The 24043-nt window shown below is 44.1% G+C and overlaps 1 protein-coding gene across 1 annotated transcript; it reads right to left on the minus strand.

Moving 5' to 3' along the window:
* Window positions 1-457: 457 nt before the first annotated feature.
* si:dkey-16j16.4 (uncharacterized) lies at window positions 458-18017 on the minus strand. The gene is made up of 6 exons (XM_067244020.1): window positions 17843-18017; window positions 17423-17529; window positions 10006-10087; window positions 9309-9829; window positions 6301-6354; window positions 458-1957 (listed from the first exon to the last, which is right to left on the minus strand). Exons 2-6 carry the CDS (start codon window positions 17489-17491, stop codon window positions 1832-1834), a joined length of 852 nt encoding a protein of 283 aa, XP_067100121.1. The 5' UTR covers window positions 17492-17529; window positions 17843-18017; the 3' UTR covers window positions 458-1831.
* Between the last annotated feature and the right edge of the window lie 6026 nt (window positions 18018-24043).

Here is a 24043-nt window from a genome sequence, read left to right on the forward strand (position 1 = left end):
CACACAACTTCACAGATAATACTGCTCCACATTACACACAGATATAACAGCATGTGTACTGTTACCATTGTAGCCATGCTTAACCAAGTGGACCTAATAGACGAGAGGGGGGAAGGAAATAGGATCACTTGAGAATCGAACCTGGTCCTGATTTCCATCGAGCTCGTGCTTGAAATGCAGGGACGGAACCATGCCTGGGAAGCAAGGGCTGTTAAGCCATGACCATATCATCTACATGAGGAAGGGTCTGGCATGACTGGTTTAGTAGCGGCGTACAGAAGTTCATCCTGTCACATCTAATCACTTCAGATCAGAGATGACCTCAAGGTGAGGCAGGAAGACCATTTAGAGGACTCAAACATAGCCCTCACCAAGCACGAAAGAGGAACATTGGTGGCTCATTAAGCCACTGTCGATTGTCTGTCTAGATCCTGTCAAAGATTCAGAAACACTTCAATCAAGAGCTCAAAAGGGCATTTGTGTTTTATTCGTCCAGGAACTTGATGCAATATGACACGTATACATCACAGCAACTTAAGCTTACAGCAGTGACACTGCGATCTTGCACGCATCCTTACACGTCCCGACACACTCGATTGCATGAGACAGGTCGGCGTGTCAATTAAGCGGGAAAAAAAGGTGTGTTCTCGTGACCTCAGTATGTCGACCTTTGAAAGGTTCAGTCTTTCCTCAGGTTACATTCGATATGGCTCGTCATACAGAGCTGTTCGGAAAACTGTCGGTTGACTCAAACAACCTACAGTGTGCCATGAATATAAGAAAAGGAGGTACGATATGGAGAAATGCATGATACCACACTACGCATATACATGACAAAGCACCAGTTGATCTTCTATTTTGTGCAGTGAACATTCCCAATATGTCTTTCCATATCCAGACACAGTATCTTCTGCACATAGCACAATGAAATGCATGCAGGAAAGAGGACAACAGTACTCCATTTTAACCTGGTTTTCCTATAAGGCTAAATTTCACAAACTCTGTTAACAGGCATTCATGGTAACATTATTTTTTTTAAAGGTGCCTAATGAACTATGGTCATACGTTTGATAATATTTCATTATGACCTGTATAATTCAAATAACACATCCAACAAAAGTATTCATAGGTAAAGGTTGACCTTGGGTGACATCGTACTCGTCCTTGACCTGCGTGTGCGACCGTCGCTTTTATAGATGCAGAAATCCTTCAGACGTTCATTCTAGGACAGAGTGCAGTGTCCAACCCGGAATGTGTTCAGTCACCCTTGACACGAAAACCCGCCTGCAGCTGGGATTTTGATTGTCTTGTCAAAGCACACTTCCATTATGAGGAAGCATATGAGCCGCCTGCTTCAAGCTGTCGCATCGCCCCTCCCGTTCTCTTCAAGAAGTCAGTATTTCGGATCTCTCCCTCTCTCTCTCTCTCTAGCAGAAATTCAGCTAGTGGTTTACATTATGAAATACCTGAAGTATCCTCAGAACTGCAATTCTGAAGCGTGTCGTTTTTAAGAAGAGTTGAGGGGGAGGTATGGGGGGGGGACACCACCTTGTTGTATGCCAAGACTCCTAGGTTTGTGGGACCCTGAATGCTCCATACCGCAGACAGTGGTCAAAACAGTGTATCATCAAAATGGGATTACCTGAGTGTGACACATGGACTCCAAATGATGGCTTTGCATCGGATAGTATTCCTAGTCTGCATTTCCTAAAACGCTTACTGGCATTCAGTTCTATCATGGGAAACGATACCGTAGCCAACTTGGTTTGTGTGTGTGGTGTACGCGCGTGTGTGTGGGGGGGGGGGCGGGGGGGACGTCGATGTGGCCTCTTCACACGCAAGGCGGCTCGTCCGCCAGAGTGAGCGGGCTGCGAGGCAGGGCCGTGCTGAGGGAGCGGAAGGCGAAGATGGAGGGATCGTAGGCGTATCGGGGTGGAGGACGAGTGCCGGTCAGGTTCTGTGGAGAGGCAGACAAAAACAGAAGAACAGGAGTCAGGGATGGGGCCCCGTGAAAGCAGCCTTCCGATCACAGGTGGAGAAGAAAGAGTTATGGGGGGGGGGAGGGGGGGGGCGGCACACACACCATGCAACAAAAAACAACAAAAAATGTTGGAACGGTCATCGGCCAAACGGCACTCCAGTAGGCTGTGGATTTGTGGCGCCAGTCATCCCAGTTTCTCAGGTCAAAAGTTTTTGGTTAATCTGCGTTTGACCCTCGGTGTTGCTAAGAGGATGAAGGGGCCACAGGGCTAAAGTCCAGGGTTTAGACTGTGCTTTTCTCTTACATAGCATTAATGCAGTCATTCACGGGTCAACCACACGAATGGGAGATGGCTTTGTGTGACTTTCAGGCTACCGCTAACAAGGCTGGGGTCAACTCAATTCCCTTTGGATGTCAATTCAAATTCTGTTCAAATTGAGAAGTTAATAGTTTGAAATGATTGTTATTGAGGGTTGATAGAGATTTTCGAAATAAAAACCACTTTGTGATACCTTCCTCTTTCATTAGCAATGTGGTTGGCTTAAACATGGTGGAATTATAAATAATAACAACATTTGCCTTCTTGCCTACAGTTTATATATTATGACTCCAGGAAGGACAGGAAATGGCTTTGTGTGAGTTGGCAGTGAGGCAGCACTTTCTAGCCTGCTTACTCACTGGGAGGGAGGGTAATTAAGGACAAGCAACTGAGTCCTTGAGATAGCCCTCTCCTCAGGAACTGACCTCCCGGACAGAGGGCATGCAGTGGCGTGTGTGTGTGTGTGCGTTTTCTCTCATACGGTGGACTTTTGTATCGGAGCTGTTAGCCTCCTCCTAGTGTCCAATGTTTTTGTCGAGTTGCTTTCAGTTCTTTTCCATCCCTCCCGTCACTCCATGTACCTCATCTTCCATTTACATTTAGTCATTTAGCAGACGCTCTTATCCAGAGCGACTTACAGTAAGTACAGGGACATTCCCCCGAGGCAAGCAGGGTGAAGTGCCTTGCCCAAGGACACAACGTCAGTTGGCATGACCGGGAATCGAACTGGCAACCTTCGGATTACTAGCCCGATTCCCTCACCGCTCAGCCACCTGACTCCCCATCTTCAATACTCTTCTCTGTCTTCAGGTCTACATGTCACTGTAACGGCATGGACCATTGTTTACTTTACTGTAACAGAGAGTATTTCCATAGCAGAGGGTCCTGTTGGGGTAACAGCTCAGCCTGTATTCCTGTGAAAACAACTTGATCCGACGTAACGTCTTGCTTGTCACAGCAGACAGCACATGACTCCTCAAGGTCAAAGTTAAACCTCCTCTTCCTCCCCGTGAAAAATGGACTTTTCCCACACTCGGCTAACTACCCAGTGACATCACCACTGCGTGACACGAGGCAGCGTGCGGGGCTGCGCGGACGCGGCTACAGGTGTTGCCACGGCTTCAATCGTCTTAAGGGATTTGGGTTCAGAAGGCTACTGGGCCCTCCGTAGCTCGGCGACACATCCCAGCGGCACTGTAAGTGCTCCACACCCAGACAGACGTTCCGTCCGCAATCAATGACGGAATGGGTGGAGGTTGCGGGGGGGGGGGTGCAGGGGGGGTCTAATACTCTTTGAATGCCTTCCTTTGTGAAATCACTCAGCTTGGGAATGAATTAGTGACTGTAGTGTCGAAGACCATATGCCGTCACCAAGCAACTTGTGTCGAGAGGGTTTTATTTTGAAGATGGATGACGAAGGAAAGAGGGAGAAAACAAAGGCTGCAGGTTTTAAATATGGACCCTCTGACCTTTCCCATGTTCCTGTTTGGGTCTCTCTGTCTCGGGAGGGGAAACAAGTATGAATGAGAGAAAACAGGTTCCAGGTCGGGTAACGAGCCGCGGTTAAGACATTCACCATATGGTGTGTCAGCATAGCCGGCTGGGGTGACGAGTCACACCTACGGGACCTCCCATCACCCGAGTCACGTAACCATGTTAGCTTAGCACGTTAGCATCCCCACTGCATGACTGTGCAGACTTCTTGTCCGGGAAGCCTGTCAAGTGATTGCTCCATTCGCTGTCCTTTTTGCTACATTTCCACTACAGATGGTGCTGACATATTACAAACTGCCCAATTGCCCAATTCAAAGAGGCACGTTTCTTTTTCGAGACTCTGTCTTCCACTCGTTCAGCCCCTCGATCAATCCCCATCTATCTCCTTCGCCTCCTCCTCTTCTCTTCCCCTTCCCACCTTCTGGGAGGCTGAAACCGGACGCTGCGCTCTGCTGCTTCCTCGGAGAGTGTTAACCCCCCCCCCCCCCCCCCCAGACTCACCCATCCCCACACGGGGGAAGTCTCGGGGAGCAGAGGCAGCAGCCCTGCAAAGTGTTCCTTTCCGACACCACACTACAGGATGACACACAGAGAGACTCCTTACTACTATGCGCAAACTCACTAGCGCACGCGCGCGCGCACACACACTCACTTCTTCCCAGATGGGCCCCATCTTTAAAAACAAACCTCCCATGACCTCCCTTACTGCCGCAAGCCACCCCCTCTAGATCTAGTGTCTCTTTTGGATCCTAGCCAGATGGGGGGGGGGGGGGGGGGGGGGGGGGAGAGAGAGTTACACTGGAAGATAAAAGATGGAAAGGGAAAAGTGAGAGAGAGAGAGAGAGAGAGAGAGAGAGAGAGGGGAAAGATGGAGGTGGGCAGAGAGGGAGGGAAAGATGGGGAGGAAGAAAGAAAATACTAAAGTAGAAGGGGGGGGGGCGAGCAGGGGGAAGAGACGGGATAGATCGAGTGCAGAAAGGAAAATGGAAGGTAGGGGGTGAGAGGAGAGAGAGGGGAAAGAAAGCGAGGGGCCTTCCCCAAATGGCTCTAAAGGCCTACCGTAGCAGAAAACAAAACAATCCACAACAACAACTCCACAAACAGGGGGACAACAATGTCAGTGTACTACAGGATAGAACGACAGATAGCAGCCGGCCCGGGCTATAAATGGAAAAGATGACTTCATCCCCGCCGATGCACCACAGGGCAACCACACACTCCTCCTCCTCCTCCTCCTCTTCCTCTTCCATCCCTTTGTCGCTCGCTCTTCTCCCTCCACCACTTTGAAAGATGAGCCTCAATTACACATTTGAGTCATCGCTCAGATGCTGCCAGAGTCGCTTTCACCCACATGGAGATGGAAGGGGTAACCTAGATGTAGGCTGACGGGAGATGGTTGATGGTGTACGCGGACGAGAGTGGGCTCGATTTTGAAACCCTTCCGTTGGTGTTAGCGGTTTGTGTGTGTGTGTACTAGGTTGTTCATCTTTTACAGGGCATGCATTTTAGGAGTTCTGTGTGTGTGTGAGAGAGAGTTGGCATGTTGGTGTTTGTGAGTTAGATTGTTGATCTTATGCATGACTGATTGTGTGTGTGTGTGTGCGCGTGCGCGTGTATGTGCGATGTGCTACAGTTTACAGTATCCCACACAATGTGACAATGACGTCACTTTCTCACCACACTGCGCATCCGTCTGGAGGGCCCTTGTTGATGCCAAGGTGCCCAGGCGCCCTCCATTCCACTCAGGCTTCCCAACCTGCAGTCAACCGCACACCGGAGCATGGCACGCACACACACACACCCTGCAGACACATGCCTTCCGGAAACATGGCCGTACTGAGATTCTCTATGTATCCACGAGGACGATTTTCACACCCCACATTCATTAAAGGAGGAAACAGGCTTTCTTGATGCATCACTGTGTTCCATACGGGGGCCAACTTTTGATGAATTACACAATTTCACTCGCTCCCACACTTCTGAGTGGCTTTTCACAGCGTGTCACAAGAGTTTTACAGTAACCGCAAAACACACAGAGAGATTATAGGACTGACATGCTAATTCGTCATCCTGTATCCAGTTCTCTCTGTGGTTACATAGGCATATTTTACAGGGGTGGTAATAAGATGGGCTTCTTGTTTAAAAAAATAAAAAGTTGTCAGATGGAGATCGACCCAGCCAAGGTTCTGGAGGGGCATGGGAACCAGCACCAGTGGCAGATGCCGTCCCAGCATGCATTTGGAGGAGTATCAAGGTATTGGCGGCAAGACAGCCTAGGTTGTTTGAGGGGGCCAGATGACCCCTTAGCCTTATCGCTTCGGGCTTCTGTATTAGAACCCTGATCTGGTCTGGCTTTTGTGCATGAGAGGGAATTATACATTGTGTGTGTGTGCGTATGTGGCCAATTATTACCACTTGCATAAACAACCAAGACTATCTTTTCTGTGGGGTCCTTTCATGTTCCGGTTCAAAAACAAAACAAAAGCAGAGGTGAACTTGAACTCACCCGTATCTTAATGGTCCTGGTTTTCCCTCCACAGTTCTTTTTCAGGAGCATTTTCTGTGGGTATGAGACAAGAAAGTAACTTAGCATGTACACTGGAATGTGCATGGAGGGTACAAACCACAGATACCAGACTCATTTTATGATCTACTGTGGACAATATTGACACCTATTTTTGGAAAGTGCTTTTGGGGCCATGAGAGCCATTTTTGGTAACTAAACGAGAACATGTTTTGTTACTTCATTACCCCACAAACAAAGTGGAGTTTTCTTGATGCTAAAGTAGAGATGACAGTAAAGTCAAAAAGCCGGTCGATGTTAGAAATATTCTGCTGAACTCCCCCCCCCCCCCAACAGTGTTAACGTCCTGGAAATCTGAACGAATGATATCGTATATCTTAACAAAGAAAAGCACCGCATTGTTTCTGGGTTATGGGTCGACTAATCATGCACGATAATGTCAAGGCAACTGAACATCGCATGTCCATGAGCGGGTGAATCACTGTAATCAAGGAAGTGAACAAGATCCAGCTGCTGAGCTAAACTAAATAATCAGTCGATGAGGCTTATGTAATATCCTGTCTCACGTTCCCCCCCTCAAGAGTCCACTGGGCTCAACCATTCTGACAAGTGAGGCCAGCATGGGGGCTCTCACAATCGAGGAATTGTCTCGGAGGGGTGGGGTGTGTATGTCGGAGGGGTGGGGTGGATGGGGGCGGGGGGGTCCGGCAAGGGGGAAGGGAGTGAATGAGAAGACTCTCGCTGTTGAAGAAAGAGAACTGAGTTCGAAAGAACTTTGCATGTCTGTGTTGTTGGTACACCCCGCGTACAAAAAGGATAGTCCGGTCCATTTGGCCAAAAGTTTGTTGAGTACAACAATTTCATTTTTTTCCATTCAATATCATGGAACATGGTTCAGGGCCAGCTCTCTGCTTACTTGGAGACAACCAAGGGTGTCTCCATACATCTGTGAGTGTATCTTTCGTGGCCAGAACGCAGCAGACGTCTGCACAATCAAACTGTTGCTGATGCCAATCATGTTCCATTGGTAGACAAAGAGCCGTACCACATATGAGTAACTGGGTCTGGATTATCTTGCCTGTAAGTGGATTAGTGGTCGCTCAAACAAAACAAACATCTGACCCTTTCACCCTCCACTCAAGACTATTATGAGATAAATAAACTGTGCATTATGTCACGGCCTTAACTTGTACTCTGGCCACAAACCGTTTCTTGTTTTGTACTTGTTTACCACTCCTAACTGTTCATTCCAAGTAGTCGCATTAGGTTCGTTCAGCAACTTCTGAATTTCTCTGTCAGTATTCTATCCCAGGGCTTCATAGACGGGAATTGCTGGGCAAAATGTCCCGCATAAACATCAGGAGGGTGTCATGACAATGCTTTCGGGTGGAAGTGCTCTGCTTAGTCTGCAACTATGGGACAAGTAACCTTACCATGAAAGCTAAAAAATGATTGTTAGCATTGTTAGACACTAACGTGAAGCGTCCAACCAAAGGGTTAAGCGTCTGCCATGTGGGAGCCACCTCTTCAGGCCCCCTATTGTACTCACTGCAGCACCTCCTATTCCACTTGACCGGGCCTACAAACAAACTCACACACACACAATCATGCAGGTTTACACACATACAGACGCAGACACTTTTACCACAGAGGAAGACAACACGCTCAAAACAAAGATTGCGATTAGGGGACAGACTAATAATGTATTAGGAACAAACACACACACACACACACATCCCTTCCCCTCTCAGCCCCTCTCCATGCTGCCCGCTGTCTCGCTTATCATCTGTTCTTTCCCTCTCGAGCTCTAATGGACATATGGGCCCTTCATACCCTCCCTTGTGGTGGTACACACACACACACACTTCGCATTTCAGACAAACGTGACAATGGGATTTTTAACGATCGCTATCAATGCTCTCTTCTGTGGCTCGTTGTCAGTTGTCGTATATACATATTTATATTTGTTGTTGTTTATTTAATCCTCTCTCTCTCTGCCTCCACTCCTCGGCCTTTCCGTAGCTTATCAGCCCTTTGTGAAAAACGAGGGCAGACATCTGCCGTCCGGGCCTCCCTCTCCTTCATCTCCCCGGACCACCGAGGTGGTGAGGCCTCGGCGGCGGAAAAGAGTGTGTGCCTATCTGTGTGTGTCTGTGTGTGTGTCTGTGTGTGTGTGTGTGTGTGTGTGTGTGTGTGAGTGAGAGGGGAAGCTAGATTGGGGTGGAGGGAGGTGTAGTTGTGCCTTTTTTCTTAATCCTGTGCTCAGAGCACTGAAGTGTGTTCCCCAGTCTGGCTGGTGGTACAAGGCTCCCTCACTTTTCCACTTTTTTGGAACCCTTACATAGAAATAGTGAACATTTTGGGAGGCTCTGGAAACACTCGTTCAAATTAAATAACATATGGGTTATCATTTTTTGTAGTAGTCACTTTCTTTTCCAAAATGCAGAAGGTGGCGTTGACAATTTAGGCCACACGTGAAACGACTGAATTTTTGGAGGCTATGAAAGTGGTTTCAGTTAGTTCATAAAGTGCAGTGTTTCCCACGCAGACTAATTTGTGGCGGTGCAGCGTATTCGTTCAGCTGCATTTCCTTTCCCTGCTCTCCCTTCGTCTCTCTTTCACTCACGCGTCTCTTTCACATACAGACACACAGTCACAATGTCAGCAGACACTAGCAACGACGCATAGATAAGCCGTTCTAGTAAGACAGACAGCGATAACAGCGAGCCTTCAGCCTTAGTACCGTAGCTAAAAGTCTAGGAAAGTTGAGGCTACTTTTCGTTAGGTACCTACGAACATGTCTTAATCTGCTAGACAAGTGGGTTCCCCTTTGTTCTTTTGGTGAGAAGTCTCAGGATCCCTAGCTACTTACCCGGCGTCATGGGCCGACCATCTAAATAGTTATACAGTTTCTAATCTCTGGGAAACACTGAAGTGATACTCAGTTTAACTTCGATTTACAATTCAAAAAGTACTTTCCAAATGCTGACCTGTTGCATTTTCTCAAGGTCCAGGCTGGGCCTCCTGGGCTCTCCCCCATAGCTGTGCCTGTGCTTCCTGTAGGGCACCGCTGACTGGTCAAAGTGGGTCAAGATGATGGGCCTGGCTGTCGGCTGCATCACCTGCAGCTGTAGCAGGACTGGAGGGGCCTTGAGGCTGCGCGGCGGGCTGGAGCTGAAGAGCACTGGGCTCGGGGAGGCTTCCAAGCAAGCACCAGGCTCCACCTGCGGCCTGGCGGACGAGGCTGGCCCGCAGCCACACAAGTCCCGCACCTCCTCGTCGCTGGAGGCGCTGCTGTGGTGGTCGCCGTGCCGAGGGTGCAGCGTCGACGTCCACTTCCTGCCGTCGCCGATGCCGCGGCTGATTCGCTCGAGCTCTTCCTCAGAGGAATGGCGGTCCAGGGTGGGGTCTAGGAGGAGGCGGAGGCGGCGGAGGCGGGCCGGGGAGAGCGGGCCCTGGTTGTGTTGCTGGCTCGTAGCCAACGGGGTGAGGCTGCAGTTCCTCCGTCGTTCTGAAGGGGGCAACAACAGTGGCAGTCAGAGTGGAACTATAGGATTTCGAATATGGAGATATTCTCGACTCTGAATGCAATTTGTAGTCCACGGTCGGCCGTCTAGGGCTTGTGTGAGCTAGGTTCTAAGTCGGTGGGTTGAGAGGTTAGGGTAGAGAGTGGTGGGTATTGCATACCTCGGTCAATCTGTGCAAGCTCCTGATTTTCCCCCTCGGAATCATCGCTCTCCACTCCCTCTCCACTGCCATGGTAGGAGATCTACGAGGAGCACAACTGGGGTCAGGTTCAAATACATCAACAGGAAACCGCTGTTCACGCCCTACCCTGTGTTGGTAAACATCAGGGGAATTACAAAAGGAGGTGGAATCTAGGCCTGTTGTGACTGATCCATGAGTTTTACCAAGTTTGTAACCATGTCAGAATGGCATTAGTGGAAGGTCAGAGAGGGGGACAGTTTTACATAATGTAGACTGACCAAAAACACGGCTGTATTTCCATTAAATAATCCCCTGTTTTAGCCAGATAAGGTCGTTTCCCTAATGTAGTCTCATAACTAGGCCTTTCAAATGGTTTGTAAAGCAGCTTTTCCAAGAAACACCCTAGCCTACTGACCTCATTGTAAACACATAGCATTTTATATCATGACTCAACACACAAATCAGGGGTAAGCATTTTGATCAAAGAAAAGATGTAGGCCAGTCCTGACAACATAATATGTAGACAAGAGCTAACAACAGCCTAGGAAGTTTGTGTCATTTTCTCGGAGGATTTAAACTAGTCTCAGGTGGGGATCTGAAAAGCCATGTGTTACATTACAAGTGAAAATCTAGACTGCAATGACTAATATAGGATCACAACCAAGCCGTGCTATTGTCAAGCAGCGAGAGACTCAATATACAGTGAGAAGTAAGTTCATTCTGAACTCTTTATGGGGAAACCCATTCAGCAATGCAGCTATGCTAACTGGCGCTTTGAATTCCCTGTCCCAAGACCAGACCAGGCCGTCTCTCTTTTTAAAAGTAATCCTTTTGGAGGGGCCTACAGCAGCAACAACAACAGAGAAAAACCTGGCAGACTGCGACGCGAAGAGTTAAGTAACGCGCCACACAGTAATTACCACACTGAAGCCAGGCCAAGCAGCTGCCATCTGTGCTCCCTCTCTTGCGCGCATGCCGTACACACACAGACACACACACACCTCCTCTTCCTTCTGAGGCACTTCAAACAGAGGGGGAATGAGAGAAAGGATCCAGGGCCTCAAGTTCAACAAGAGCAGATTGGCTGCATACACTACACTCAACAATAGGGTGCGTTCACAATGGCATTATTTGGCTAAATGTTCTTAGTTTGCAACACGATATGTGCTATGGGATATTTCATAATGTAGTTATGCTATCCCACGCTATTGCACTTTAAGTTTTAAATGTGTACAATTTGAATACAGGTAAATTCATGCCACAATCATTGTTGTTCTTTACTGTACTTCAGATAATATCTGAACTATTACAAGGAAGCCTAAGACGGTATCACAACCCTCTCAGTGACATCACAAAATACCAGCGTATGTGGCCCAGTCACCCAGGTGACAACCTCTTCTGGGAGGTTGATAGCATCTTCACCTGGGACTAGAGTGTGTGTGTTTGTGTGTGTGTTTGTGTGTGGCCCTACATTACACTCACTAGTTGTGTATCTTTTTGTTTGAGGCTGAATTCCACAGGGGAATGCTTGACATACTTTCCGTTATACTCTAGTCTTTAAAGGGGCTTCTCGTACCTCTTTAGACCAGGATACTAATACAAAGTGGAGGGGTCTATAAGGTGGTGGTGGTGGTGGGGGGGGGGGGTCACATGTCAAAGGAATGACATGTTTATGATTATCGATTATCAAATGTTTTATTATTACATAAGAGCGGACATGACCATAATTAAACAAGGAATTTAATAAAGTACTAGTATATAGCCTACACACTGATTCTATCAATAGAGTATGATAATATTCAAGGTCATGATTGAAGTCCTTCCAAAAAGCCTTCTGTTGAAACTAATATGAGTGCTCAGTATGTTGACTTAAGCACAGCACTTTCCTACAACCCTTATGTGTTGTTTTGGATGTTGGTATAGGAACATATCTTCTGCATCCTATTTTGAAAGGCATGCTTTAAAAACACAAACTGCCGTGAAAATAAATTTCTTGCTACAACCTGCAAATAACTTGCAATGTCAAGTTTAATCCCAGCAGTTTCAATATGCGTAAGTAGCCACAATAAACTCATCTTTACATTTTCAGTTACTTTTCTGTAGCTCTTTTAAAATCAAAATTCAGTTTCCCCCATCAGCCTCAATCATTTACCCCTAACCACTTGAATAACGGGACATTTGTTTCATCTGGGGAACTAAAACTCAACAAACAGGGTTGAAATAATTAAACCATGAAAAATGCTAATTTCAACAGAAAGTGAATGACCAGTGTGGGTGTGTGAATTTGAATAGACCACCCCCCCCTCCCCAACCCACACACACAAGCTATAGCCTAAGCCTTGAAACTTGTATTGAAGCTGGATTTTACCAAGGCTACTCAAAAGCACCCATTTGGTGGTGCTCCTCCGGTTTAAGGACATGTGTGCAACCAATTGCCAAATTTGGGATCAAGTTCGAGTAGTGTGCAACCGTTGAGATTACGAGTCCTCTGCTTCCTATTTATACTCATGTGTGTTTGAGTTATATGTCCGCATATGTATACATTTGTGGTGTGGTGTCACTGTTTTACATAGGGGTGGAACTAACACCAATTTGCATGTGCTGTGCAGTTGAGCTGGACTGATTTGCTTACTATTGCACCAGAATAATCTACCGCGCTGGATGGTGCACTCAATGGTTGAATGAATACGTGTTCATTAATTAATTAATACATTTAATTTACTGAACTAACACAACATAAATGTATTGATTTGGTGTTTGATGTGGTGGCCGAGTAATCAGTGGAAGTCAAGTCAAACGATGTGCATCAACTACCACTATTGACAACATCGATGATAACTTAATTTCCGGAATTTAATACATCTGACTTCTACAGTTTTATAGCTACACTGTATACCGGAACATTGTAGGTTTACCATCTTAGTTCTGTATACGGTTTCAACATCTTTAAGCCTACTTTCTCAACTTGATTAGAACAGATATACAAACCCACGCTCGAACCCATTTTTGCCAGTTCCTCTTTCCTTTCTACCCCAATGGGTTTGGCCCTTAACAGCAGAGACTACAAACAGCCAGTGCTTTTATTTGTCTCACCATCCCCCTCCCACTGAGGGGTGAGGTCTGCTTAATCCATGGCTCTGGTGTTATCTCCCAACTAAAGCAGGTGATCGAGGCTCTAATGGGTGATAAGGCTGCTGTAAAGAACAGCTGCAGGGTGAGACCAAGGAGGGAGTTGGGATGCCGTGCTTTGGTTAAGTTGATAAACGGGGGCTTGTGTTGGTGCGCCTCATGTCATGTGCATGTGAGAACGTTTTAGCTTCCGGCCATGTTTATGAACAGAACCAAGTCCAGTGTGTCGGCCTGGCTGTTTCAGATGCACAGAAGGCCTTCTGGGGGGAAAAACTATACCACACCACCAATACACTTTTGCATGAGAAATAAAACAACAATATTAGAGGGCAGTTGATTGACCATACAACCAGATACATATTAAAGATTGATAGTTTGGACATTGGAATTCTACAAGACATTTATGCTACTCTCAACAGATACATTGTACTGTTAATGATATCTAGGCTTGTGCCTGGGCCTACAGAAGTAATAGGATCTGCCTTTGCAATGTTCGGCGGAAGCATAGAATACTGTTTCTACACCAGCAGCAAGGCTATACCACTTGCCATCCATTTGGCTGGCATGAATAGTGCCAGTGTCATCTCTGACATGTCCTGTGTCCACATGCAGCAGGCGGACACACATGTGCCAAGACAAGCGGGTGAGTCAGTGCCAACGTCGAGTGAGTGAACAATAGTTCCAAAGTTCCTTGCCAAACACATTAAAAGAATGGCAAACACTGGACTGTTATACTGTATAGGACTGTGCACTATACAACGCCCGACCAACGCAAAGTCCTGTTCCTCCCAGAATGTTGGAGGGAACTGTACACGTGGGACTGCATCGGCCCATATTGCACGCAGGGCTAGACACATGTTGCAGACGTCAACCAGCCATTATTACACCCATGCACACAAACTTGTCATTAGTCAGCCCCTTCAAAGAGGTTTAAACCCAAGTAAACTCAGTCGATTAAACATAATCATAAGTGCCACGGTACACTGAAATATGTGAGAAAACAAGTTAGCAAGGACATGACACATTCCTTCCCTTGTCCTGGAAGGTTCCTATGTCGTAATGTTGCAAGCTTTGGTTTTTAGTCACTATCCCCTATGAATTAAACCTTTGGCCAGATTATTAATTAGCTAACTGAAAACGTAAGATATATTCTAATATGGCATAGTAATGGACACTATCCAAAATTAGAGTCGAAAAGTGCCCCTGATAGGATATATGGAGATAAGCAAATCATCTGTCTGGTCTAGTGAAACTAAATGTTGGTTGGGATTGATAATTTGTCACTCCATGACAACTGGTGTTATGAAGGTCAGGCTAGCTAGGCCCACCATTAGCCCGACCTCTCTGGTAAAGTGGGTAGTGCTGATGAGGCAAAAGTGAAGTCATCCAAATAGCATTTCATGAAATGTCTGCTCTGAAGCCAAAAAGAATGTGCTTGCCGTTAGATTTCACTCAGTGCAGAGCACTTTTGGCAGTCTACTAATTATAGCAGGCTTACCGGTAGATCACAAGTTGTAGTCTGGTAGCTCGGTAGTTCCTCTATTGGTCAATGGTTCCGTATCTACAAACTCATTGCATCATGAAATCTTAATCCGGTGTCAATGTGAGGGCAAAACACTCTTAACAAGTACACAAGTTACAGGATCAGGCAAGCCCTGTACCTTTGTGTGTGTGTGTTTACGTGTTCTTCCAGAGAGGTGGAATGAAATCCCTGTCACTCGTTTGCTGCCACTGAGCTGCTAGCTAAGATGGATCAATGACAATCTTGGAACCCACCAAGTAAGACACATACACCCCTAGCTTTATTTACAGTGACACACACACACACACCGGTCCAAAGACAAACATATTACACACAAAAAGCTAAACAGTGACTTGTTAGTTGCACCATCGTCTCACATTCGGTAGGCCATGCAATTCCAGCAGTGACACAAGGGTCACTTCTCATACACTGAGCCCAGATGCTACAACCTCATCATGTGGGGGGTTTCTAGCTCTTGCCTGTTTCTGTAATTGTCTTTAGTGTAAGCTCCCAGGGTCATCTTTGGAATGAGGCCAACCTGAGACTGGTTTCTATTGGAATAGAGCTAACTATAGTTGGGTGTCCTAAGCCTTCAATCTCATTGCAACCCCTTTGACTGTCTCAATGAGCCTTACAATTATATTGGCAGTCAATATTTTCTGACACAGCCCTAGGGGTTCAATTAGCTACCATGTCAGGAGACTATTTGTGTTTCAGAGTGCAATTCTATCTGAACCTTGGCCATCACAGAGTATGACTTCACGTAACTATTCGAGCAGACGCGGCAACGATACTGTTTTAGTACACCAATTGCTTTCTCTTTACACCAAACCGGCATAAAAGAGGAAGAGCACATGCCAAACTAGGCCACAAGAGCCACACAATAGGGTGGCACACTTTTCCCTGTCTCCAACAGCCAACTCAAAAGAGTGCACAGGGACACAAAATGGCTGCCACCGGGGCATCCAGTTGACGGACACACAATGGTGGTTGATGAGGCGAATAAGTGACCCATTCACCACATGAAGCGTTGCTGTATACTTGTTGAAAAGTGTCAGCTTTAGGCCATATGCAAAGTGAGTTGGATTGAAGAAAATGGCTGCCAAAGGAGATTCTCAGAGGTTTCGAATACAAAGCAGATATAGCTTGCATTAGAGATAAATCCTCTCCATTTGACCACTGGTACCATTTGGAAGTGTACTGTCCTATGGTACCTTTATAAAGTGTTACCCTGGAGTAAAGGTAAGGAAGCAATCCAGCACTAAAACATCCTTCCATTCCCCTTCTTTAACTGATGGGCGGCATTCTACACATTTCACGGAAAAACAGGAATTGGTAAAAGACAGTGTTAATCATAAAAGGCATATGAATGATCAGACATCTTTCTGAAGCTGCATGACACTGGTCCACTAAAAGCGTCAGCATAACTTACTGAACTTTATTTGCGTCTGGGATCCCTAAGTATTGGTGAGTTCACTTTGGAAATGTCGGAAAACAGGCTAAAGCTAGCTTTACGCATACCTGACCCACCCACCAGCAATGGCAGGGACAGCCATTCAATGCCAAAATGCAAATAAAATTTAAAAAAACAGCAGACACTTGTGGTCACCTTGGAGTGCATGCTATGGAAATGTGGTTTGAGCTGCCTATGGTTTCATGTTTGTTCTATGTTTGTGTCTGCACATGTGTACCTGCTTGTAGTACCTGCCTTTCAGGGTTCTGACTGCATGCCTGCTGGGTGTTTCACTTTGGGCAGGTCAGGATGGAAACAGAACTAGCCAACGTACACATACCCACACCTCTGAAAACCAGATTCCCCATTTCAGAGAAGAACCAGATGTGTTATAAATTAAAGTGTGTGTACGAGTGTGTGTGTATGTGTGTGCGTGTGTGTGTTTAAGAGAGATGATGGTGCTGGTTATGCACAACAGTGAAGCTTCATGCCACTGCATTGTAATTCCTGATATATTGGCCTGTTTGTCTTGGAGGTATTCGCTTGCAACTGTGGTTTTGTGGCTGTTACAGTGTCAAACCTTCTTTTCCAGGTGTGGGTGTGTATGATGAGAGGGTGATTGTTTGTGAGCACAATAAGGTCATGATTGCTTGCCTGCATTCTTCTAGAAAGCAATAAATGCTTTCTAATGGCTGGTTTGAGATCTATGGCAGTACTCTAAAGCCCACATAGTTGTTGTTATTGTTGTTGATGATGATGAAGATACTGACTGAAAAATATTTCAGCTGTTCCTACGACTGCATGCGTGTTCCTGTCCTTTAGTGTGCACTTGGTTCCCCAGAGCCTGGATGAGTGTGTGAGTGGGTGTGTAAGTGTTGCTCCCTTTTTCTGTGCATGTGTGCTAGCATCACCCTGTCTCTCTCTTTCTCACTCACCCGCATTGTGTGTGAGTGTGTGCGTGTGTCTACATGTGGTCTCTTTTATGCTAACCAGGTCATTCACCCATACTATGGCTGCAGGCCCAAACAAAGAAAGGTCTGCATACAGCTCTTCTAATTAACATGGCACAAGACTAGGGTCAATATCCATATGCACACAAATAGCCAAATACTCAGCAGAATACCAACAGAAGTAGAACATTATGTTAATTCCCGTTGGGAAAATTACATGGTGGCATACAAATGTTGTGCTTAGATTTTAACTCACCATTTGTAGGTGAATTGTGTCGTGTAGTATGGGCAAATGTTCAATGTTTAAGTGGATTATACATTAGTAACACTTCACTATCTTACCTTAAGTTGAAAGGGATGTATCTCGTTGAGTGAATGCCTTCTTAACTTCTTAGTTAAAGTCTTCAACATTCTGATGACGTTTTGTATGGCTTATCTTCTGCAAAATACTTTTGTTGGTGGCCCCAAGCCCGTTATAACTACAATTAATTCATTGAAATGCACAGTTCTGCACATTAAAAGGCACAATACGCTATAAGCAAGCAGTTATACACATTCACACATACATGCAGTTCACCACACAGAACGACACGCTCAACTTCTGTTGTAGAAACCCAACAGCTTCCAGTGAAAGTCAGAATTTCCTGTCCTTCGTTGGACAATCTCTTCATACTATATTCAAATCCGTTACTGTGTGACAAGCTGGTAATAGACCCAATTAACTACGCCCGAGTTTGTTATTGTGAATTCATTTTAGCTTACGACGAAGCAGTCCTGGCACCCGGTTTCACAAGTCTCGAATAAATCATTTACGTTTCGGTTCTCTTCTTCTCAGACATGTACATATAACTCAAGAGAGAGGGCTGAATTAAGTTTTAAATTTTTGCCATGAACTTGTTCACATTCAGACACGCACACAGCACATTCACACTCACACACATACACACAGCCGAATGCACACGTTTACATGAAGAACACACATAGTACTTCTCTCGTTTGGGAAGCCGGCCCGTTCATTGGTTGCTCTACTGAGTGATGTCATTTTTTCCCAAAAAGGAGGGGTGACTGTTAAAGCAATATTTTGTTTATAGTCTATAGAGTTTATTCTTTATGTATATGTTTGTCTGATATAGTAATGAAACATATTTATAGATGTATATATAAAACGTTTAGATGGTTAATTATGATCGTCTATGTGACCTTTGTAACTGTAGACAAAAAGTATGCCGTTCCAGTGTTGCCAACTACCACATTGCAAAACCCTGAATATACAGAAAAGGTATTCCCACACAGGCAATGTCAGACTGCCTGGTTTATAGAATGTTCCTCTAACATGGGCTATGCCCATGAAGCTAACTTAATTTATTAAAGAGTGTTAAAATGATATATATATATATATAAAGAGAGAGAGAGAGAGAGAGAGAGATGGGGAGAGAGACAGAGAGAGGTGGTAAGAAACCAAGGACAGAGAAGTGAGAGAGAGTCAGGTATAATTGGCATGAGTGGAGTGATCCTATTACAATGACGTCATCCTCTAGCATGGGGAAATCAGTCTCTATGGATATGTAGAGACAGTGCTTTGGGAGAGAGATGTATTTGGCCATGTTATTAACAGTGGAACAACGTGAGTGTGTGTGCATGTGTGTGTATGTGCCATGAGTTTGGGCCTATCCTGTGCCATAAGATTTTGCCTTTTAATGAGGCTTTTATGCTTAATCACATTTTATCACTAACGCTATCCCTTATACACATGGCATACACATTTTAAGCTGAAATTTTAAATAATATAAAGACTTTTCTATTCCACTGTGATTATTGTTTACCTGATAATAAATGTTACACATATTCACATCTATTCAATGCTGTCTTACTTTATTGTGTGATTTGAGTGACCAAGTAATTATGATAGGATTTAATTTGAAACGCTTCATTCCAAAGCACACATTCCTTTCTCTTACTTAAGGGAGGAATAAAAGCAGGCAATGGTCGGTTCCACAAGACTCTTATGACAGGCTTATGATTTCAAGAAACTTATAACATAGAGATGAATAGATGAATATGACCAATGGAACCAATAGATAACTTATAATTATATGAGAACTTTGAATAATCTAAAACTCTGCTTTTTCTGCATGTTTACGAAATCATGGTTGTTTGTGTACAAGATACTTTTTGCTTTGTAACACGTCCGGTTGTTGACCTGGTAAACTTTCCAAGAAACCTGCAGCTTGGCACCACCTCAAGCTTGTCGATCCAATTAGTATTTCAGCTGTAGGGATCTGTAAACACATTATTGTAACCTATCTGCAGGTTGGAGTCATATATGGGACTTGGTAGTATGAAATACAGGTCTTAAGTATTTAATGTGAACAATGATATAAGTAAGTAACAGTCAAAAAAATATGACTGTGTCTAAAATATGGGAACACTGTATTGAGATTTGGGGGGGATGTCAGGAGACAATATCTTAAAATAAACAAAAACATCAAATGTGAAGATGCATTAACTTATTCAATTTATAGAATTACATATGTTTATGAGCTGCCACAAGAGGGTAGTGAATAGTATATTTGGATGTAAAGCTTTCAAAGGGATAGTTGGGATTGTTCGCCCCCTGTTGGTTGTTGAGTAAAATGTCATCATTTCCTAAACTGGAAGGTTTGGGTAGTTGTCGATGATACATTACAGATTGTCTGTCAACTCCTCCACTTCTCCACTCATGTGATCATCAAGTAACCCACACACTCCTGTGTACACAAAATCTAATCAATTTAATTAGCAACTATAATGTATGCCTTATGACATTACTGGGTAAACGCTACATTTATGTTGTTGTGGTTTATGGTGGGTTCCAGGTTTTGTTAGTTGATTCCTTCACAAGGAATACAATGTAAAAATATATTATTATTATTCGATGCATGCAAACAATATTTGAAAACTATACTTCGAGAATGTCTTTTTAAGTAAATTCAGATAAAGAGTTTCTTAAAAGAGCAGTATATTTCCACAGGAAAAAATAAAATAAAAAATTGCCTCAAGAAATAAAAGACATTTACAACTATTCATTTAGCTGGCACTTTAACCCAAAGCAACGTACAAAAATACAATACAGCAAAAAAAATCACTTCAGTATTATGCCAATCTGAAAATGTATATCAATACTTCTGATGAGGATTGGATAAGAGCGTCTGCTAAATGACGTAATGTAAAAAAAAAATGACGTAATGACAAGAAAGGATATACAGTATAACCTGACTGTCCTAAATTTTCTGCAGATTTATAATGATGGTTCTGGTGTGTTGCTCGGAACCACAGATCTAACTTATATGTCATGTATTTCTAGACGAAAAGGAATGGTGAAGGTAAAGAACACAATAATGTGTCCCCAACCATTTCAGATACAGGAACCACGGAACACATGGGATTAGGATGACGGTTATGATGATGTCAACATTTTCCTTCTGTAAAATGTATTTTTAAAACAGCAGTGCTGAAATAGTGTATGACATATCTACTGCCCGACCCTTTGCCATCCTAAGCTGTTTTATATGTTTGCAAGCATCTGCCCACTCCCCCTCAGAGGCCCCTGGCTTTCTAGGTGCCCGTGGCCCACACCGCCCACTCCATCCCAGGGTAGATCTGCACAGTCCAGCCCCCCTTCTTCACCCTCTCTACCCCACTCCTCTCTTACCCACTGACCCACTGGCGGAAAGCGTGGGACCATCTGTGTTGGAGAGTCCACTTTTAGAACACAGGGTGCTATTTTCTGTCTACGCAGCTTCAAAAACAGGCAGACTTGCGCAATACCTTCCTCTCCACTGAAGAGCAGGTCCTGTTTGCGCAACAGTGCATTTCACCGCAGGCTGTGTACACTAACAGGAAGTGAGACAAATATAGTTATTGGGAGATTTTCTTTATTTAAATTTTTTGTTTTTGTTTTTTTGTTGTTTTTATTATCTGAAATGGAAAATACATAAAAAAATTTTGACAGTTAAACTAAAATGTCTCATTATCATCTCAAATCGCTTAAATTGATAAATCATTCCCAAATTTGCTATTTTTTATGTATGAATGATCTGTAAATAAACATCTGTGACCTTCATAAAGCAAAGCAATACTCAAATACTAGTATTTAAGTATCTGAATTGAAAATATGTCCTTGGATAGCTGTCAAAGTGACAAAAGAGTTATACCTCATTGTGGTTTACATAGGAGGAAAAACTGCTGATTGTAACCAAGTAACCACTAAAGTATTCTAAAAATAAATGTTTTAAATGTTAGTCAGATGAAAAAGTTCCCCTTTTCACCCATGACATCATCATCTCATTGAAAAGTACAACATCTACAGATAACTAGTAATGATATTAAAACATTCTGAAAATGTAAATAACGTGCCATTCCCAAATGATGCAACAAGGATGGGAAAACCAGTGTCCAAATAATTACAGGAACAAAACCTTGAGTCAGATCCCAGAGTTTATTAGCAAAGAGTAATAAACATGCTTTCTCCATGTCTATCCAAGGTTTAGAAGGACATTTTAGTAAATGATTGGCAAACTGTCTGCATGTGTGTGTGTGTTAGTCCAGGTCAAAATGACCTATTATGGGGTCCAACAGAAGTCAGGTTAGTATCCTCTAAGGACAACACACACACACACACACACACAGACAGACACATAAACACACGCACACAATACATACAGGTTGACAGCTGAGGTGCCGCAGTTTTCTTTAGAACCTATAGACGGCAGCAAAGTCTTTCCAATCTATCTGGTTCTATTTTGGCAAATGTCATTGTACGTGCAGTGTTATCATCAGTCATTGGATAAAATATAAAAGAGATGTAAGAGATGAATACAAATCAAACATTAATTACTAGGTGGAGATTGGAGAATACTAAACCAGGTACCATGGCTGTACAATAGAAGAGATATAAGTTATTGATTGGTGTGGGTGTGTGAGTGAGTGATTAGTTTTATTTTACATTTAGTCATTTAGCATTTTTTATCTTATATTATTTTCATCTAATCTGTAATCTAAAATAAGGGAATTAAACGAGAGGTAAGGAGAGGACAGGAAAGGATAACATCAGTGTGCTGCGGCCCTTGTCATTGACTGGGCGGAAGCACTAGCTCAGACTGAACCCCACTGGTTGACTAATGACTGCCAAGATCAATGGAGGCAGGGGGGCTTGGGGAGCTGCTTCCTTCCTAACCTTGGTGTTGGCATAATTTCTGAGTTGCTAGGCGACCGGAAGCATGGTAACAGAAGGTGTCATTTGCTACCTCAGAGCTGCATATAGTGCATAGTAGCCGTCCAAGTGTCAGGAGAGGGCTTGAGTTACTAAGAATAGTTGCGGAAGTGAGGGAGGGATGGATGGAAAAGGGGCTGGACACGAGGTTTCAGTATGTCCAGTTCATCCAGGTATGAATTTTTGTTGTTGTTGTATTTTTGTTTACATGTGAGGCTTCTTAGGTAGTTTTGTACTGTAGTTATGAACTGATTACAGGCCTGATAGATATATGGTAATTCTTAAATTCAAGTTTTTTGTAAAAGGGGAATTCCACTTTTTATGTTTTGGCTATGAAGCACTAACCAAGCTTGTCAGAACTGTTTACTGTAGCATTTTATACTGTATTTATGCATTAACTTTTGATGTAGGATTAAGTCAATAAATGTTGTCCATCACTGCAAAGGTCTTGTTGAATTTATTTTAACATCAAGAGGTTGGTTTGTTGAAAGGAATTACATTTCAATCAGTAGGCAGGGATGGTTTTACATCACAGTGCCATTCCAAAACATAAGAAATACTTGAGTCTTTAAGTATTTAACCTATCAAGATACACCGTACACCATCAAGTAAACGGTACAGAAGGAGTACATTGCAGTGTGTTAGATTGGTGTTGTAAAAAAAAGCTACCATGACAGGCTCAGCATTTTGACAGATCACGTCATATTTTGGTATTTCAAATACTTTTAAGACGATGCTTGGAAAAGGTCCACATGGGCATCAGATTATGGTATTTTGAAAGTAATTTAATGTAAGTAATGACACAGTAGATGCTTTGGTAAACAATCTGGCATGTTGACCTTTTTGTGCATGTTGCATTTGATAAGTTGCTGTTGCACTGTCTTATAACATGGACTGCACCTGTGACACGATGATGTTGCTGGTGTTTTAGCTGTGGATTAGACAATATTGCAGTACTGTAGTTGCGATGCTGTTGTTATTGCACTTTGTCCTGTAAATACAGACCGCTCCTTGCAACTAAAACAAAACTTGACTATCTGATGCCCATACTACATGCACTGTTAGTACATCGCTATTGGTGAAATAAATATATGGAAATCTGAAAGTGAATATTTGTACATACAGGAGGGGTAACACTTTATCCATCTCTCTGCTGTTCTCTCAGACACTCCATCTGTACCCTACAATACTTTCCTTTTTTGTCATATCTAATTAAAAAATATATAGATATTATTCTCTTATCCCTCTTTACATCTTTGTGGATGTTTCTTTTTTTAAATCTTTTTTTCCATGTGTTTCACATGTCCATTGCTGTCTTGCTACACTCCTCTTCTTCTCCTTCTGTTTTCTCCCTTTCCATGATCACTTTATCTCTGGCATCCTCCCTTTTGCTTGTCTCTAGGCTCTGTTCCTCCCTTTCTTCAACATTGCTTTCTCCATCCCTGTTTCCTACACTTCTGTCCTCCTCTGTCCTCTCCTCTTTCTAGATTGTTCTTTCATTCCAACCCGTCCCTCATAGCTTCCATTCTCTATCACTCCCTTCCTCCCTCTCTTCCTCTCTCTGTCTCCTTCACACACATACACATACACACACACACTCTGCGGCGGCCCACTCAGTACTCTCGGGGAGCAGAAGGCCGTCCGCTCCCACACGTCTTTGCGTCATGGAACAGAGACCTGGGAGAGAGAGGGAGAGAGAGAGAGAGAGAGAG

The sequence above is a fragment of the Osmerus mordax genome, chromosome 9 (genome assembly GCF_038355195.1).
Source record: "Osmerus mordax isolate fOsmMor3 chromosome 9, fOsmMor3.pri, whole genome shotgun sequence".
Lineage (NCBI taxonomy): Eukaryota > Metazoa > Chordata > Actinopteri > Osmeriformes > Osmeridae > Osmerus > Osmerus mordax.

Excerpts from the sequence above, each read along its gene's own strand:
- si:dkey-16j16.4 (XM_067244020.1), bottom strand. The coding sequence starts at position 17,491 with ATGTTGAAGACTTTAACTAAGAAGTTAAGAAGGCATTCACTCAACGAG. Across the intron at positions 9,830-10,005 it reads GCTTGCACAGATTGACCGAG|AACGACGGAGGAACTGCAGC; the intron begins GTATGCAATACC and ends TGCCCCCTTCAG. Across the intron at positions 6,355-9,308 it reads ACCTTGAGAAAATGCAACAG|AAAATGCTCCTGAAAAAGAA; the intron begins GTCAGCATTTGG and ends TCATACCCACAG.